The sequence below is a fragment of the Pteropus vampyrus genome, unplaced genomic scaffold (assembly GCF_000151845.1).
Source record: "Pteropus vampyrus isolate Shadow unplaced genomic scaffold, Pvam_2.0 Scaffold179, whole genome shotgun sequence".
In the NCBI taxonomy this organism is placed as follows: Eukaryota; Metazoa; Chordata; class Mammalia; order Chiroptera; family Pteropodidae; genus Pteropus; species Pteropus vampyrus.
In genome coordinates this window covers 1,885,179-1,902,775 of record NW_011888960.1, presented here as the reverse complement: position 1 = coordinate 1,902,775, position 17,597 = coordinate 1,885,179, and the positions used below count along the sequence as shown (strand labels likewise).

The 17,597-nt window shown below is 51.6% G+C and overlaps 1 protein-coding gene across 1 annotated transcript in view; it reads right to left on the bottom strand.

Annotated features, from left to right (window-relative positions):
• The window catches only part of ERGIC1 (endoplasmic reticulum-golgi intermediate compartment 1), an 88,745-nt gene that overhangs the window by 45,274 nt on the left and 25,874 nt on the right, over positions 1 to 17,597 (bottom strand). Inside the window, exon 2 of the mRNA XM_023537146.1 lies at positions 1,414 to 1,475. Coding sequence (XP_023392914.1) covers positions 1,414 to 1,475 — 62 coding nt within the window. The remainder of the gene's footprint in view (positions 1 to 1,413; positions 1,476 to 17,597) is intronic.

Genomic DNA, 17,597 nt, shown 5'->3' with positions numbered 1-17,597 from the left:
CTCTGAGCCCATCTTCTCATCCAGAAAACGAGGTTAAGTCACTCCCGCTTACATGACATTTTTGGTTTGTTTTTATTTTTCCTAAAGAAACTTTTTATTATGGGGTAATAACAGATACAAAGACGGTACAGAAAGTTCCCTTATACCCTTCCCCCAGCTTCCTCTTATGTTGGCATCTTACATAACCCTGGTGTATTTGTCATAAGGGAGAAACTGACACAGTACAATACTATTACAAGCTACGGACTTATTTAGATGGCCGGTCTCCCCGCTAATGCCCTTTTTCTGTTCCAGGAACCAATCCGGGGCCCCAGTTTATATTCGCTCATCACGTGTCCTGAGTCTTGAAGCTGTGACAGTTCCTCGGTCTTTCCTGGGTTTTCGAGACCTGTCCTAGTCAGGTGTCCTGCGGCCTGCTCCCCAGTCTGGGGCGGTCTGATGTCCTCTTATGATTAGACTGGACTGCGGTCTGGGGAACGAGCTCATGGAGGTCGAGTGCCCTTCCCATCACATCTCATTGGGATGTGACACCCACATCACACGTCATGGGTCGATGCCAACCGTCATCGCCCAGTGAAGGTGCTATTTGCCCAGCCAAGTGACTGTGACTATTTCTTTTCCACTCTCTTCTCTTTCGAAGCGAGTCACTAAGTCCAGCCCACACGCCAGGAGAGGAGACTTGAGCTCTAGCTCCCGGACAGGGAAGGATTCGTATACAGTGTTTGAAATTCTTCTGTAAGGAAGAGGCACCCTTTCTCCCCCATCCATTTAGATCAGTATGGACCCATGAACCTTCTTCTTAATTCTCTGGCTTAGAAGTCAATAATGCCATCATTGTTCTGTGATTCCAACTGCCCCAGGGTTGTTCTTTGGTCCCTTCCATGCCGGTCCCTCTGTTCTGCTGACCCATTTCCCCCTCCGCTCCGGGCACGTCTTTGCATAATGCATTCCAAACTTATTTTGTACCCTTCTTGCCTAGCCCTGGAATCAGCCATTTCTCCAAGGAGCCCTGGGTCCTTTTATTGGAGAATGGCTTTTAGAAACCAAAATCTGGGTGAGATTATTATTTTTTTAATGGTTAAAAAAACATACGTCGAACACACACGTGGTTTAAAAGGTATAAAGAGAAAAGAAGGTCTCTCCCTGGTCCCCGAATCCTCGTTTCCTCTCCCAGGGCAGCAACACGGGCCATCTCTCGTGTGTCCTCCCAGAAACAGATGCCGCCTGTGCATATGGGTTACGGTGAGGACACAGATGAAACGAGGGACTGGACGAAGGGCCTGGAGAGATGCCCTTCTCTCCTGCTGGCTCTCCTTTCCTGCCCGGCCCAGCAGCTCTTCACGGGGACGGAGGGCCCAGGTGTCGGGGCTGGGGAAGGGGTGAGGGGCAACGGTGACAAGGGAGGCTACTCACTAATGGCTCCGGTGTACGTCGGCTGGGTAAGGTCCTTGGGCACCTTCCTGTAGATGTCAAACCTGCAGAGAGCAAAGGGGACAGGAATGAGGGGGGCGTAAAGGGTGGGTCTCAGGAGAAATGGTGCTGGCTGGAGTGCCACGTGGCTTGGCAAGAACCAGCTCCTCCAAGAGGCCTTTGGGACACCCCCTCCGATGAGACCGCCACCCCCTCACACACTGCCCTCACCCTTGTCACACTTCCTAGTGACACTTAGAGCGCCCAAGAGGACCTTGACGAGCGTCACTTGTTTACGTTCCTCGGTTGGTCTCCTTGCCTCAGGATGTCACTCCCATGAGGGCAGGAGCCTGGTGAGGTTTGGTCCCCTGCCCCATCCCGGACCTAGCGAGGCCCTGCTGCGTAGTAGGCCCTCGATAGGCATTTATGGGACAAACTGAACCCCCCGTCTCAGGTTTCTCTGACGCCGAAGGGAACGGGGAAAGGCACTCACTCCCCTGAGTTCTGGAGGGCACTGCCCCAAGTCCTGACCGCGTCACCTCTCCACCCCCTCTTCCCTTTCCGCCTCCACCTCACCCTCCCGTTTCCACTCCCACCTCCCCGGCTCCTGAGGCCCGCTTCTTAGAGAGTCTCCTCAACTCCACGGCACCAAGTTCACAGCCAGTCCTGCCTTGGGGCCACAGCATCAGCCTGTGACGGTCACGTTTAACCTGGGTTTCTGCCCCAGACACGGAGCAGGCTCTTTCTTTTGTAGGGATCCCGTCAGAGCAGACAGGGGTCGTGGTGTGTGGTGGGAGGATCTGGGGGTTCTGCAGTCAGGCAGACTCCATGGGGTTCAATCTGGCCCTCTGTTTAATAAGAGGTAAGGCCCTGCACCAGACCGCCCTGGGTTCGAATCTTGGCGGGTCTTCTTCCTCTCTGTGTGACTTTAGAAAAACGACTTCCTCTCTCTGAGCTTCAGTTCTCTCATCTGTAAAAATGGGGCTACTACTCCCAGACCCCGAGAGGACTGAGGGGAATAAACGTCTGGCAGGTTCAACACGAGAGCATTCACCGAGGAGGCTCCTCACGCCCTTGGCTTTCTCCCCTGCCCTTGACTCTGAGCAGACAGCTCTCATAAAGCGAGTTCGGCCCATGAGCTCTAAGGGCACACACAACGTTCCCAGGCCCTCCAGCAGAGCCTGGCTCGGAGAAGCACGGCTGCTGTGGCCCCGGGGGTGACGAGGCTGCATGTGGTTCCCCTTCGGTGACTTCAGTGATGGGGAAACAGTGTTGGCGCCCTGCTAGCTCAGTGCAGTGACGTAGAAGTATCGCGTCAGAGCTGATGCCCGACTCCTGGGCGCTCACTCAAGCAGCAGGGGAAACGTGCTCGGTTTCCTAAGACCTCGGGGCAGAAACGAGTTTCAAAGTGCCACTCACTTTCCCTCCTGCTAGCTCAGACAGGTGCTTGGGCCCCTAAGGTCACTAGAAATGGGGGCTGGGAGTGTGGTTGCGGGGGGTCCATGGGACTCAACAATCCATACCTACTCACCTCCTTTATTCTGAACACACTGACCCCTTCCCTGATAGAGGCATATGAGAGGTAAGAGCAGGCACTGCAGTCAGCCCAAATGTGACTCAAATGTGACTCAAATGTGACTCTGCCACTGTGTGACCCTGCATATGTCACTTATTTAACTCCTCTATACCTCTGTTCCTTCGTGTGTAAAATGGGCAACCACAATATCTCACAGCAGAGGGGTTAGGGACAAATGACTGAGAGCACACAAAGCACTTAGAACAGCGCCCAGGGCCCAGGAAGTGTCGTTTGAGTATTGCTATTATTAACCCTCATTTGACGGACACTTAGGAGCACCTACTACGTGCTGGGCCTCTGTTGGGCACTAGGACGTGGGGCTAAAATCGGCACTGTAGGCCTGTCTTTCAGCAGCAGAGACAAAGGAAATGGAAAGAGAAAGCAGCAGTACTTCATCATGGGGTCAGCTGGGGGCCTCGGAGAACCCGGCAGGGCGCCTGGGGGAAGCTGCGATGCTTCCCACGGGAGGTGACATCTGAACGGGGCGGGAGGATGGCAGGAAGGACGAGTGCAGGCCAAGAGGAGCCCAGGTGGCGAGAAGAGCAGTAGAGGCCAAGGGCAGGGTCGGTTCCCATGTGCTGGAGGCAGCGTCCATTGCACGAGGTGCTCGGAGGGGACTGAAGGGATTGGCCCCCCCCTCAGAGAGGTGGGCAGGGCTGACCATCCGGCTTCCTGGTCCAGTTCATACCAGTCACCACCCAGGGCCCAAAGGCAGAAACTGGGCCACATAGTTTAAAAACTATATGAATCATCATTTCAAAACTGAGAGTTTTATGGGAAGTCTGAGGCCGCTCAGGGTGATGAGGAGGTGGCAGCCCAGGGCGGAGTGTCAGGGTGAGGAGGGAGAGATGGCAGATTGTCACACACGGGAGGACTGATCGAATGAGTAAATACCGTGAGGATGATGCGGGTCAGGTGCCACTGTCAGGGAAGGGAGGGACGTGTGGAGAAAAAAGCAGAATACAACCTGTGGTGGCGAGTGGGTACGGAGGAATCCCCACGAACTCATGATTTCGACATGCACAAATACGGAAATACCAACGTGGGTGTGTACACACATCATATAGACATCGATTTCCCAGCTCGTTCCTTTGAGAGGGTCCAGGGACAGTGACAGCCACACAATCATGGGCACATCTGGCACTCAAATTAGGGCTTCTAAATATCATTCTTTCCTTAAAAGCAGCAGCTCCTTGGAGAAATGGCTAATTCCAAAGTTGGGCAGGGAAAATACAAGATGAACTTGATGAACAAGAGGAACTCGGAGTATCATCTTCTGTCAGAAAGCAAGATGAGTATTTAAAGAATGATGGGAACACGTCAAAAGGACAAGCCAGCTTAAAGGGGCTCCCACTGGCCAAGAAAGGACAATGTAAAGATTAAAATCAACAATTACAGTAATAGATTGTAACCCGTTGTATAAAACCAGAAGCCAAGAATGTATATAGATATGAGTAAAGAAATGAATACATCAGAAGTATCTTCGAAGTACCTCCCCACAAAATCCTTACTCATTACAAAAGGAAAAACAGTAACGTTACATAGAAGAAACTAGGCAGACATCATCGTAACCAAGTGACCAAGTGAGCGTCACCAGTAAGGAGATATGTCACGTGTCTCCTGATATCACTCCTGCGGGGATCTTGCTTCAAATGTACAAGCTCGAATGAATCATAACAACAAACAAACCCAAACTGAGGGTCGTGCTACAAAATGACTGGCATTTGTCACAAGTCTGAAGGTCATAAAGGCCAGTAAAGACGAAATAAAAAACTGTCAGAGATCGGAGGAGGCGAAAGGGACATGCCAACCAAATCATATGGGGTGCCTTGGATCAGAAAAAGGACACCAATGACAAGTGATGGCATTTGAATTAGATGTGTAGATTAGTGAATAACACCGTACGGTGTTCTTTTCCTGGTTTCGATACTAGTATTTGGTTATGTAAGATGTTAACATTTGGGGAAATTTGAGTAAAGTGCACATGGAAAGTTTTCGTATTATGTTTGCAAAAAAATTTTTTTTTGTAAGTCTGAAATTATTTCAAAAGGAAAAGCCAAAAAAAAATTAATTTAATGGAAAAATTTTAAACCTTTTTAAGGAGGAGAGTTCATGGAAAAATCCCATCCAGCCTGCTTTCTTCACGCATGCCTGGTCCCCTCTAGGCATCTGAATTTGAAGAGCTAGCCTGACGAATGTTTGCTGAGTGTGCTGGGTGTCAGGTAGGCTATGCCTTCGTTGGGAGTGAGGAGAGGGAGGAAGGCCGAGTGAACAAAGGTCTAAGAGAGGAGGTTAGACCTGGACCAAACCACAGGAGGCAACGGCAGTCAAAGGAGGGAGGAGCTTCGGAGAGAGGGAACCCTGCGACACCAAGATGGCTGCCAGCTCGCGCCGGGCTCTTTTACAAACGTGTTTGAATTTAATTCTCACGACCACCCAGGCCGATGCTGAGATCCCATTTTCCCAAGGAGGAGACTAAGGCTCGGCCATTAGCTACCTGCTCAGAGTCACCAAGCCCACGGTTAGCAGAGCTGGGATTCAGATGCGGGTCTGACCGAGTCCACGCTTGTGGGAATCAGGTTAGAGCTCAATTATTGGTAAATTAGAGTCTTGAGATTTTGTTCACGTGCTTTTCCAAAGATGCTGCCTCAGAGCAAGTGAGAATCTCCTGGAAGACAGGAACGGGTTCAAAACACTAATTCATTCGACGGACATCTACTACGTATCTACCAAGTATTGACGAAGCAACGCCGGCAGCGTTCCGGATGGTGGGAACGCGAAAGTGGCCAAGGCAGACAGGGCTCCTGCCCTCACGAAGCTGCCAGTCTAGGGGCCCTGTTTTGGGGGTCACCTAAACAGAAGGTTCTCTAATGATGATCCCAGTCCCATGCCCTAAGTCCAAGTGGGAGAGTGTAAAGGGAGAGCTGAAAAAGACCCCGGGTTCAGAGCTGACCGCAAGCCAAGTTGAGTCAGCAGTGAATGTTACGGAGAGAACGGGCCACCGGGAGGGTGGTGAGAACCCAGGCATGTGACAGGCCAGGAAGTGAGCCGTCCTCTTTGGCTTACATTAGTCAGCCCCTCGCTGCGGTGATGGGGTGATGAGAATAGCTGTGGCCACTCACTGTCAAGAGAATGTGGCCGAAAGGGCAAGAAGAATGGGGGAGGGAGGAGGAATGTTTGGTGTGTACCCAGTGTGTGCCAGGCTCGTGCGAGGCCCTTGGCCAGCATGTTCTCATCCAATCCTCTCAGCCAACCTGATCGTCAGAGACTGTTAAGCCACTTTACAGATGACAGGAGCCCTGCCTGCCTTGACCACTTTCATTTTTCCGGAGAGGCCGGTGACTTGGCTAAGCTCACACACCTATGAGGTGCCACAGAAAGGATCTGAATCCGGGCCTGATTAGGTTCTTGCTGCTTTTCCCAGCAATGTGGGGACAAACCGGGACCACTGGGTGGAAAAGACTTCTTAGGAAGAAAGGCTGAAGAACTGGAATCGCTTAGCCTTGAACAGAGAGCGCTAAAAAACGGGCCCTTTATGGCTGGCGAATACAAAAATGCTCTTTCCCTGCCCTCCCACCAGGCTGTGGGTTTCTCGAGGGCAGGACCTAGGCCTCCCTGTGGCCCAGCTCTACACGGTCAAGGCCTTTGGGGGAACTGACCTGAATGAATGAGTCCGTGAATAAATCTGCACAGAGATAAGGCCCAGTGGTGGGCCTTAGGAACAAGATTAAGATGAAATGGTTGGGGGGGAAGCTGGATGACCAGTCCTCGGAGTTCTTCTACTTTTGTGGATATTTAGAAATTTTCACTTAAAAAAAAAAAAAGAAAGCAAAATGGGCTTAAATTAAAGCAAGGGAATAATCAACTGGCCTTAAGAGAGGCTAGCCTGGATGCCAGGAGCCAGGGGAATGGGATAAGGGACCGGAGCAAGGTGGGCAAGAGGCTTATCACCTGCTAGGACGGGATCTGAACACAGACACCCCACGGGAGCCCCTGCCTTCAACACCCCCCACTGTTACCCCAAGATCTCAGTGTCCAGTCCGTTCATTTTACGGATGAGAAACTAGAAGCCCCGATGGAGTGACTTGCCCAGTTCGAGGTATAATTCAACTCAAGGTATTTCAAACAAAAAACAAGCCAATCAAACGCTGGTAAAATCCTTGTTTTCTCTCATGCTCTTGAAAAGCCAGCCATATGCTAGCGGTTCTCAATCTCAAGGGGCGATTTTGTTCTCCAAAGGGCGTTTGGCAATGCCTGGAGACATTTTTGGTGGTCCCTCTGGGGATGCCACTGGTACCTAGTGAGTAGAGGCCAGGGATGCTAATGCACAGGACAACTCCCCACAACAAAGAATTACGGGCCAAAGTGTCCATAGCACTAAAACGGAGAAATCGTGTCATGAGCGGACCAACATTTCACACGCGGAAGCTGTTTCCCATGGAGCCTGTGCTCTGAGAGGCCTCCAGTGGCCTGCAGTCTCGCTGGGTGAAGTCGTGGCCCCAGCCCTGACTGTCCCCATGGAGACCAGGGGTCTGGATTAAGCAGTCTCCCCCTCTCCCTTTTGCTCTGTGCCTGAGAAGGCAGAACTTGCTCAGAAAGAACTGGGCAAAGGACCCCACAGCGAAAAAACAAAGTCCGTCTGGATTTGTGACTGACGAACGGACGGTAAACACAAGCGTCACCGTTTTAATCAAAAAGGTGCTGAATCCGTGCCTTGAAGTTCATGACTCCTTAGGATAAAACAAATTCCTTAGGATAAAACACACATCGGCACTAGCCGTCAATGAGAACGGAGGATCCAGTTAACAGAAATTTGCTTTCCGGGCCGCGTCTGGCCCACGGGGTGGGGGATGGCTGCATAACCTCACCTAAAATAAACAGGCTTAAGCTCCCCTCTTCCCAAGCAAGGAGACTGCCGCTGGAAACGTCTGACTAACGGATTTCTTCTGTAATTTCTTTTCATAGCGGAATGCCTCAGCTTTGCTATTTTAACTTTTGCTGCTTGGTACCTCACTTTTCCCCTGCCCTCGCAGACGAATCTCGGCTCACTCTGTGGTTGGCCATACGTGGGCGGCGACCAAGCAGGCGCTTGTGGTGTCACTGTTTCCAAAGCTTAATGAAATTAGACGCCATTTAGGAGCAAGTCGCTGGAAGTGGTGGGTCATTCATCCCCCGAAATAGCCAGAGAGGGTTTGAGTTGGCGCTTGGGCCTGGGCAGCCCTGCCCACCAGCCCGTCAGAGCCCTCAGTGCCAAGTGCCAGGGAGTTAGGTGAAAAACACTTGTTTGTTCACTCGCTCATTTCCTCCAGCTTACTGAGAACCACTGGTGTGTGTGCGCGCGTGTGTGTGCGTGTGTGTGCGTGTGTGTGTGCACGTGTTGGAAGGCACTTAGAGGTACGTGAACGCACCAGAGCCCAGCCCTGCAGGCACCAGCTCTAACGAGCCCTAGAAGCACGCTCACCTCCCGCCCCCCATCCTGTCCTTGACATTCAAACTGCTGATATGAGCTCACAGCACTCCTCCCTCTGTCAAAAGGGAGGGAAAAGACATCTGTCTCCAGAGGAGCTCTGAGGGAGGAGTAATAATAATAGCAACATCGGCCACTCTGCTGCTGCCCCCACTGTGAGGGCTACCACCATCACTCTTGCCCAAGCTGCGAGATCAAGATTCAAACGCCTACACCCTAGTTCCAAGGCATTTGCTTCTAACCACTGTGCCACAAGCCCTCGTTTGCAGGTCTGGGTGACGACCCTCTGTGCACACGGCACTGACGCATGCGCGGCCCATTCTCTGTGGTTCTCTCCCCAGACCGCTGTGCCCACGTAGAGGTCTCTACCCTCAGGGGAGCCTCCCAGCTCCAATCACCTCCACCTGTGACCTCTCCCATGTCAGAATACCCTCTCTGACCACAAAGTCCTGCCCTCTCCGCTCCCCAACTTCCCATGAAAGCTACCAAGTCTGGGATGGATGGATAGATAGATAGATAGATAGACAGAATTATATCTGTTCCTGCCACAGCTCCCAGATGGCTGCAGGGTCTTCCACTCCCGCTGGGCTGGGATGGGTCAGGTTTGTTCCCGAACCTCCCGTGGGTCCTACAGGGCTGGGCCCATTAATGGCATTCAGTAAATTCCAGGTGAAAACATAAAATGACGTACACACAGGGCTGTAATAGCAAATGAATGGAGACCGTCCAAACGTCCATCCCCGGGGACTAGCTCGTAACTACAGACCATCAGAGAGTAGAGGGTGACACAGCTGTAAAGGGGAATGGGGAAGGTCTCCGCACAGAAAGAAAGAAAAGCGAATTGTGGAACACTGTGTTCTCTTCAATTTCGTGTGTGTGTGGGTGGGGGAGTGGATAAAAATAAATGTACATCCTTGCTGAATCTTCGGAAAGAAACAATAGAAGGTGTAGCCAGAAGCTCACACAGACGGTTACTCCTATTATCCTCAGGATGGCTACGAAAACTGTTAAATATTCAGGGATAAATTTGACACACACAAAAAAATACAAGACACATATATGGAAAACTATGAAATATTGAGGAGGGAAATTAAAGAAGACTTAAATAAATGGAGAAATCTACTGTGTTAATGGGCCAGAAGACTCAGTACTGTTAAGATGGCATTTCTCTCCAAATGGATCTGCAGATTCAACTCATCCCAAACAAAATCCCAGCAGGTGGTTTTGTAGAAATCGACAAGCTGATTCAAAGATTCATATGGAGATGCAGAGAAAGAAGAGTCAAAACAACTCTGAAAAAGAACAAAGTTGGATCTGACTTCATAAATCTTCTAGAAGAAAACTAGAAAATCTTTATGATCTCAGGTTAGGCAAAGTTTCTTTTTCTTTATCTTTTTTTTTTTTTTTTTTAAGATAAGACTAAAAGCAGGATCCATAAAAGAAAAAAATTGATAAGTAAGGCTTCATCAAGATTAAAAACTTTTATTCTTTGCAAGGCAACAGACTGGGAAAAATAGATGTGAACCACATGTCTGATAAAAGATTTACATGCAAATATAAAGAACTCACAAAACTCGACAATAAGACAATAAATGACCCACTAAAAACTGGGCGAAAGATTTGAACAGACATTTCACCAAAGACTCGGTGATAGTGAATAACTACGTGAGATGATGCTAACATCAAGGTTGCTGGAGAAATGTGAATTAAAACCACAAGATACTACTCTATACTTATTAGAATGGCTAAAATGATAAAGACTGATCGTGCCCAGGGTTGGGGAGGATGTAGAGCAACCGGAACACTGAGACATCGCTGATGGGAAAGAAAAGCAGAGCGAACGCTACGGAAGAAGGTTTGGAAGTTTCTTCAAAAGTCCAAGATATTCCTGCCATCTGGTCCAGCCATTCCACTCCTAGGCGTTTACCCAGGAGAAACGAGTGCGTACTCCCATACAAACACGTGGACAGGAATATTCACGGAAGCCTAATTTGTAATAGTCACAGACTGGAAGCAGATGCATAGACGAATTAGGGCATATCCACACAGTAGACCATGAGCGCTAAAAAGCAGTGGGGTATTGATACAAGCAATAATAGGGATGATTCTCAAAATAATTATGCTGACAGACAAACCGGGGTACATATGGTAGGATTCCATCTGTATAAAATTCTAGAAAGTGCAAAGTAATCTGGAGTGACAGCAGATCGCTAGTTGCCTGGGAAGGGAGGAAGGGTGGGGGACACAGGGAGACTCTGGGAGGCGATGGATATGATCACTCTCGATGGTGACGAGGGTTTCACGGGTACATACATATGTCAAATTTCTCAAATTGTACAATTTACGAATGTGAAGTTCACTGTCAATTATACCTCAGTAAAGCTGTTAGAAAAAAACATTTTAATGATGGCCATGACTGAAACACACCAAATACATTAAGCAGTCTGAGTTCGTGGTACTTTCGAAAACAAAAAAGCCTCATAGACATCTTTGGAGACGGTGAGGCACCAACTCATTTTTTTTTGAAATTGGAAAATAAATGGAAAGCACTTATTCTAATTTATTTTTTATGCAAAGTGTCTTTCTAGGTAACCAAATAGTTATGAGGGCAAAGTTCTACTTTACAAAATAATTTCAAAGACTAACACGGAAGGACTAATAGAATTAGAAAAAATCATCATTGTGCATCCTCCGAGGAAAGGCCGGAACCAGGCAACGATCAGCCATGATGGGAAACTTCATAACATGGGTCAGGCTGCCGCCACCTGCCCCCGATGATTGATCTCAGCATCTCAAAGAGAAGACGACCAATTATTCTGTACTCCGACGTGACACGACAGGAAGCACACAGCACGCTTCTCAACACCTGGCCTGGAATAACCTCACGCCCACCTTCCATCTGACCCCACAGCAGTCTGACGCCAGCTCCCCTCACCCATTCTCACTGCCTGCTCTAGCTAAGATCACCCGGGAGCCACTAAGGCCCAGATCCGTTGGCTCTCTTCAGTATTGTCTTTGCGCTGAGCCTAGCGACAGTCCCTTCCTTCCTGGATCTCTCTCCTCTTAGCCATCTAGAGCAGTGTCCCTCTTCGGCATCCTCTCTGTCTGCTCCTGTCCTCCTGCTCCCCGATACCCGGCTATACCTCCGGGGGTCCGTGTCCAGGCCCCTTCTCTTTTAACTCTCATAGTCGACTCTTTTCCTTAATTTATTGTGCCAACTTCCAGAGAGACAGGAGAAAGCCAACAGGACAGCTGTGGTCCCCTGCCCTCTGAGAGCTCACACAGTAAGACCCGTGGAGCTTCCTCCTTTCCAGAGGCATCCCGCTTGCCAATCACACTGCACATGTCCGGACCAAAACGCGACGGGCTTCCCCCACAAAAGCTGCCATCGGGATCCCAAATGGCAGAGGCGGGAGGAAGCTTGGGGACTGTGAAACCCACACTTGCCCACCCGCAGACAGAGTGAAACACAGAAGGGGCAGCAGCATTTTGTGTGAGGATGAGATGAGGCTCCCGGATTTTTTCCAAGTCTGTGTCCTCCTGGGGTTCCCCAGTGCCTGGGAAGGGGTGAGACACCCTGTGCTGGCTTCTGGGGCCACGATGATGAGCAAGGAAGTAAAACCAGCTAATCGGGAAGACGACCGGGAGATTCTCAGAGTGTTTTAGTTGGTCTACTGGCAAAAGGACAGAGGCCTCCCTGGGCCAGACAATGCCCTTTACCTAACTGTTAGAGTTCAAGATTTTTCACAATAGTAAACAGCAGCATAAAGCTCTCTAGCGACAGGAAGCGGAGATGAGTAACAAATAGCTCTTGCTTTGCAGAAGACTCTTGTCCTGTTCGAAGGACAATGACACGGGTCCCTCATGCCCTCAGCAGTGGGCAGACTCAGCCAGGCCAGGCTCCTGTGCTGCAGGGAGGCACGCTTAGCCTTCCCGCTCTGCATCGTAATGTGATCGCTCCCTTGCTCCCGCCTCAGGCCCTTTGCCTTTGCCATTCTATCTAGCATGTTCTTCTCTGAGATATTTGCATGACTTGCTCCCGTACTTCATTAGGTCTATATTCAAATGCCACAGCCTCAGAGAGGCCTGTCCTGGCCACCAATGAAAACACCCCATCGATCTCTTTACTCTGCTTTTTCTTCATGGCATTTAAGGTCCCTACCTGATATTAGGCTGCGTTCTGTGGGTCTGCTCGCTGCCCAAATCTGCCATTAGCACATAAGGTATAGGAGAGCAAGGACCTGCCTCTAAGCTCCTCTCTATCCCCAGGGCCTAGAGAAGTAACGGGCACCAGCTGGTCTGCAGAAAGGCTTGTGCAATGGAAGAAGGAGGTGGCGTTTCTCAAAGCGTGGCCCGTAGGCCTCAGTACCCCGTGACGCTGGTTAGATTGGCAGCTTCCAGGGCTCCACTGTGGAATGAACCAAACCAGGGTGGGACGGGCGGCCAGGAATCTGTGCTGTGCCAAGTGCAGCTTGGGAGATGCCAGCGCTAGAAATGGAAAGGTATAAGCTGCGTGTTTAATTCCAACTTCAAGTTTATTGCCCCAGACTTTCGACTCTGTACCCACCTGAGCTACCACAGGTCCAGGGGCCTGGTATGTCCTGACCCAGCACTACCTATAGACTTAACCTACCCTGTCCCACTGAGTCCTTCCCATCACCCACCAGGTATCGGCGACCAAGATGGAAACTGAGACACAGAGGGTCTGGGCCCCTTGCCCGAGCTCACAGGGCCAGCAAGAGGCAGAATCAGGATTGGGCTGACTCTCTGCCAGCCCTCTGCGGCCTCCCCAAAGCTCCACGCTGGCCCCTGGGGGCCTTGGCTGCCCATGCTCACCGCTGCCCTCCTGTGCCCATGTAGAGCTGGCGAGACAGCAGGCCGTGGACGCTTGGTCAGCGAGTGAAGGACGAAGGGTCCCGCACTGCGGTGTGGTGCCGCCCTGAGGCCCTGGCAGAGCACAGCTGGACAGGGGGTCTCCTCACCCCCATGTGCCTCCCCACCTGTGACAGCCCGCAGGGCTCATGCTCTCACAGAAAGAGGAAAGGCCTGAGCTTGGCTGGGAGTCAGGCCTCCCGCTGTCAAGGCCGCAGGGAGAGGGACAGCAAGGTCCCCAAAGTGTTTCCAAATCGCTGGAATGGGCCGCCGGCCCCACACCGGGATGCAGAACCGTCTCCAGTGCCGACGCTATAAATGGAAATGTATTCTTAGAGGAGTGGAACATGACCCGGGGGGAGGGGGGTCAGAAGTGACCCATCACCGGATAAAAATACAGACGGCCTTTAAACGCTGAGCCGCAGGAGCTATTCTGGGGGTTGGATTCTCATGTCCGTGGCTCCCCGCCAGGGCGCAGCCTTCCACAGATTTAAAAGGAAGGAGATACTGGGGCCGGTGTTTTTAAGTACAAGAGGAAAGTGTTGAGGGGAAAGACAGCCAGGACGAGAGTCCTGGGGAAGGTGCCCCCTTTCGGGGTCCCTTGTCCCTTGACCTCTACCCGCACCTGCCCATGGGGTTCAAGTTTACTCTGTGTCATGAGACCACCTTCTGGACAACATTCTAGGCTACCTTGAGACGTCGAGGCTGAGTTCTGGGTAGGCCTGGGGGTCAAGGCCTAGGACAGGACTAAGGTTTGAAGAGGTTCGCAGGGAAAGGAAAGTATAATAGAGAAAAAGCTGGAGAGGGACCTGGTGTCATGAGAAAGGGAAGGAGAATACTTATCGAGCCAGCCTCTGAACTCATGTCATCTCGCTGACCCTTCAAAATCATCCAAGACACAGAAACTAGGTTCATTCCATGTTTTACAGAAGAAGCTGAAGCTCATCAGAGATTGTGTAGAGACGGTGGCTCTCAAGAGACCCCGAGCCTAGGGAGACAAGCAGAGACGAGGCTGGGGAAAAGGCGAAAGGAGCCCCAGGGAGGGTGACAGCCCCTGCTAAGGCACACGGCTCCGAAGCCCAAGGTCCTCGATCAGCAGGTGGCAGACCGGCCATCGGCACCCTCGTGGGTCTGAACGGGAAGTGACTGTGCCGTGCTGGGTGCAGCTGTGTGCTTCGGAAAGTGAGATCTGGCCCACAAATGAGGAGGTGAGATTTCCCAGACAAGCCCGTGCAAAAAGGCACAAGGAATGGGATCACAGTGTCCTCCGCGCGGGCCTGGGCGAGAGGCGAGTTGGTGGCCATTTTCGTTTGGGTACATCTGTCTCTCCTTCACTAGTTCATCCAGCTGTGGGCCACGCCCTGTTCCAGGGGCTAGGACTACAACGTGGTCAGACACAAAATTCCCTCCCTCCACCGAGCTCACATCCTAGTGGGGGAAATGAATAATAAACGCATTCGTACGTGTCGCTGCTAAGTGCTATGAAGGAAAATGAGCTAGGCAGCCACGTGGGTGTCCAGGGAAGAGTATTTGAGGCGGAAAGAATAGTAAGTGCAAAGGCCCTGAGGCAGGGAGCGTATTTGGCAGGTTCCCGGGACAGCAAAGAGGCTGGTGCAGCCGCGGTGGGAAGTGAGGTCAGAGGCCCCAGGCAATTCTTTAAAACGCAGCTCCCACACCTTTCTCTGAGAAAGCCGCCTCCATCAGGCCACGGGCCAGCCGAGGAATCCTCTTCTGGGCTGCCACAGCCCAGGCTTGTCCCCGCCATCACCTGGCACAGGTGTGTGTCATTAACGCGTGCAGACCGCCACTGCGAATGAACCGCACAGCCCACTCTGTCGCACTAAAACCACTGGTACCTCCCCCGCGAAGCTGTGGACTCCTCAAGGGCAGAAATCGGTCTTACGGGTTTGGGGTTCCTGGTGCCTGGCATGCAATCCTAAGTAAGGAGCCTCATCTTCAAGTGACACGAGGCCCAATGAGCCATGGAAGACCGTGGGTCTTTCCTGGGCGGAGCTCACCTGAGATGTGCAGGTGAGTCCCCTGAGGGAGCCGCTGGGCTTCCTAACCACCCACCAGCAGGGAGACTTCACAGATGGGACCTAAGGGAAGCTGGGTCGGGGGGGGGGGGGGGGGGAGAGGGGGAAGGGCAGGGACCTCCGCCCTACACCCCACGTCCAACATCTGCCTCAATCTGTGGTTTCTTCGGCAGTTCACGGCGTATCTGAGCCCTCGCCTTAAGAAAGGCCTACGTGGGAAAATGGAAATATAAAACCAAAGTGCCAGGGAGTAATTATTCACAGATAGGAAATACCATTCCCCCTGAAAAAGGTTCCAGGAAACATGGAGCACCCCAGAGGAATTAATGGGCCCGGGCATTGATCACTTAGCTGCTCATGTCACCCAGTGAGAGGCATTATATGTCAGCGAAAGAAGAACACTCTCCCAAGTAGGCAAATGCCTACTGAGGCCAGGCAGGAACCGGAAATGAGAGCAGCCAGCAGCAGGTGGGGCCCGCAGCAAACTGGAGAGTCCAGAGCTCATCTAATGGGGGTAGAAATTCTCCCAGCTTAGCCCGTGGCTGGAACAAGGAGCCCCAGGGTGGCCAGATCATGGAAACCAGAAATCTGGGGTCTTAAGGGAAACCATCAATTTAAAAATGATGCCAACTACCTTTTTGTTTAAACAAAACAACGTGCAAAACAAGTAAAACACTTCCGTGGCTCAGGTTTGGCCTGTGGACTTAGCGGCCAGCTGCCGAGGCTGAGAACCGACTCGGCGTGCGAGGGCTGAGATGGATTAGTAATGTCTGCCAGGACCGAGGAATGGGGACACGGGCGAGTGACATGCTTCCTGGGTATTCTCAAGGCTGACATAGTCCAGGCTCATGCTTAAGGCACAAAAACTGAGGTCCAGGAAGCTGCACTGAATTTCCTGATGTCCCAGGTGAGACTATCTGCGAGTTCTATCTGGGGCTCTTCCTGTGACACCCTGGTGTCCCTAAATCTTGAGGATTTTGGAACTGTTACCTACCAAAGCCTTACCTTAGAGAGAAGTCATCTGCAAACCAATAATGCAAGACAACGAGAAAATCTGATTTTATCGTGAGTCATTTTATCCACAGCTTCTTAGGGAGAGGATGTTTTCTGAGCAGCGAGGGGGGTCTGAGCCCTAACGAAGCCACCTGAGCATGCTGCCCGCAGTGCTGTCCTGACGGAAGGCCTCGAGAGGCCTGGCGCCAGAGGGAGCCTGGGCCCACGCGAGGGCCGTGGCTTGCCCTGGGCTCAGCTCTCCTCCCTCCCACGCGGTGTGAGTCACCGCTGGCCCTCGACTTCAGTGTGCCGGCTGCAGAGTCTTCAGTTTTTCTTGGCTCCTGAGCAAAATGTACTTTTCCAAAGGACATTGATTCGACTGCGCCTGAATTTTGCAATACCCTGGCAGCGGTGGGGCTGGCCTGAGCACACGCTGTCCCAGGGGATGGGGACCAAAGAATGTGGTCCCAGCCTCCCTCACCTCCTCCTTCCTTCGCCCCAAATGGGAGGCTCGATCCGCCCCCTGCCAGCCCCTCGGCCTCGCACAGCACGCACTCCTAGACTGGACTTCGAACCACACCTGACAGACAGCAGGCCTGGAACAACTCCTGGGAGAGAGCAGCCCACAGATAACCCAGCCAGAGAAGCCCCCCTGGCCCGCAGAGCCCCACCCGCCTTCACGTCATGGCTGGGGGGGTGCGGGGTGGGAAGAGCGCAGGCCAGGGGGTGAGGCTGGTGGCAGCTCAAGTGCCAAGTACTTTGCACACCGTTTGCAAAAAGAAAACTATCGTTTAGAGCAGTTGGAGGTTCACAGAGAATTAAGTGGAAGGTACAGAGGTTTTCCCAGCCTCCCCCATCATCAACATCCCCCATCAGGTCACTCGTTACAATGGATGACTCTAGAATGACACGGCACTACCACCCAGAGTCCACGGTTTACATTAGGGGTCGGTCGCTAACGCTGCTTTGGACGAATGTATGGCACACATCCATCATTATGGTATCGTACAGATTTCCACTGCCCTAAAAATCCTCTGTGCTCCGCCTAGCCATCTGCCCACCTTCCCTGCCCCTGGCAAACACCAATCTTTAATTATCCCCATAGCTTTGCCTTTCCCAGAATGTCATATACTAGGAATCACGCAGTATGCAGCCTTTACAGATTGGCTTCTCTCACTCAGTAATATGCATTTAAGGTCCCCCATATCTTTTCAGGGCTTAGTAGCTTTCTTTTTTTTTTTTT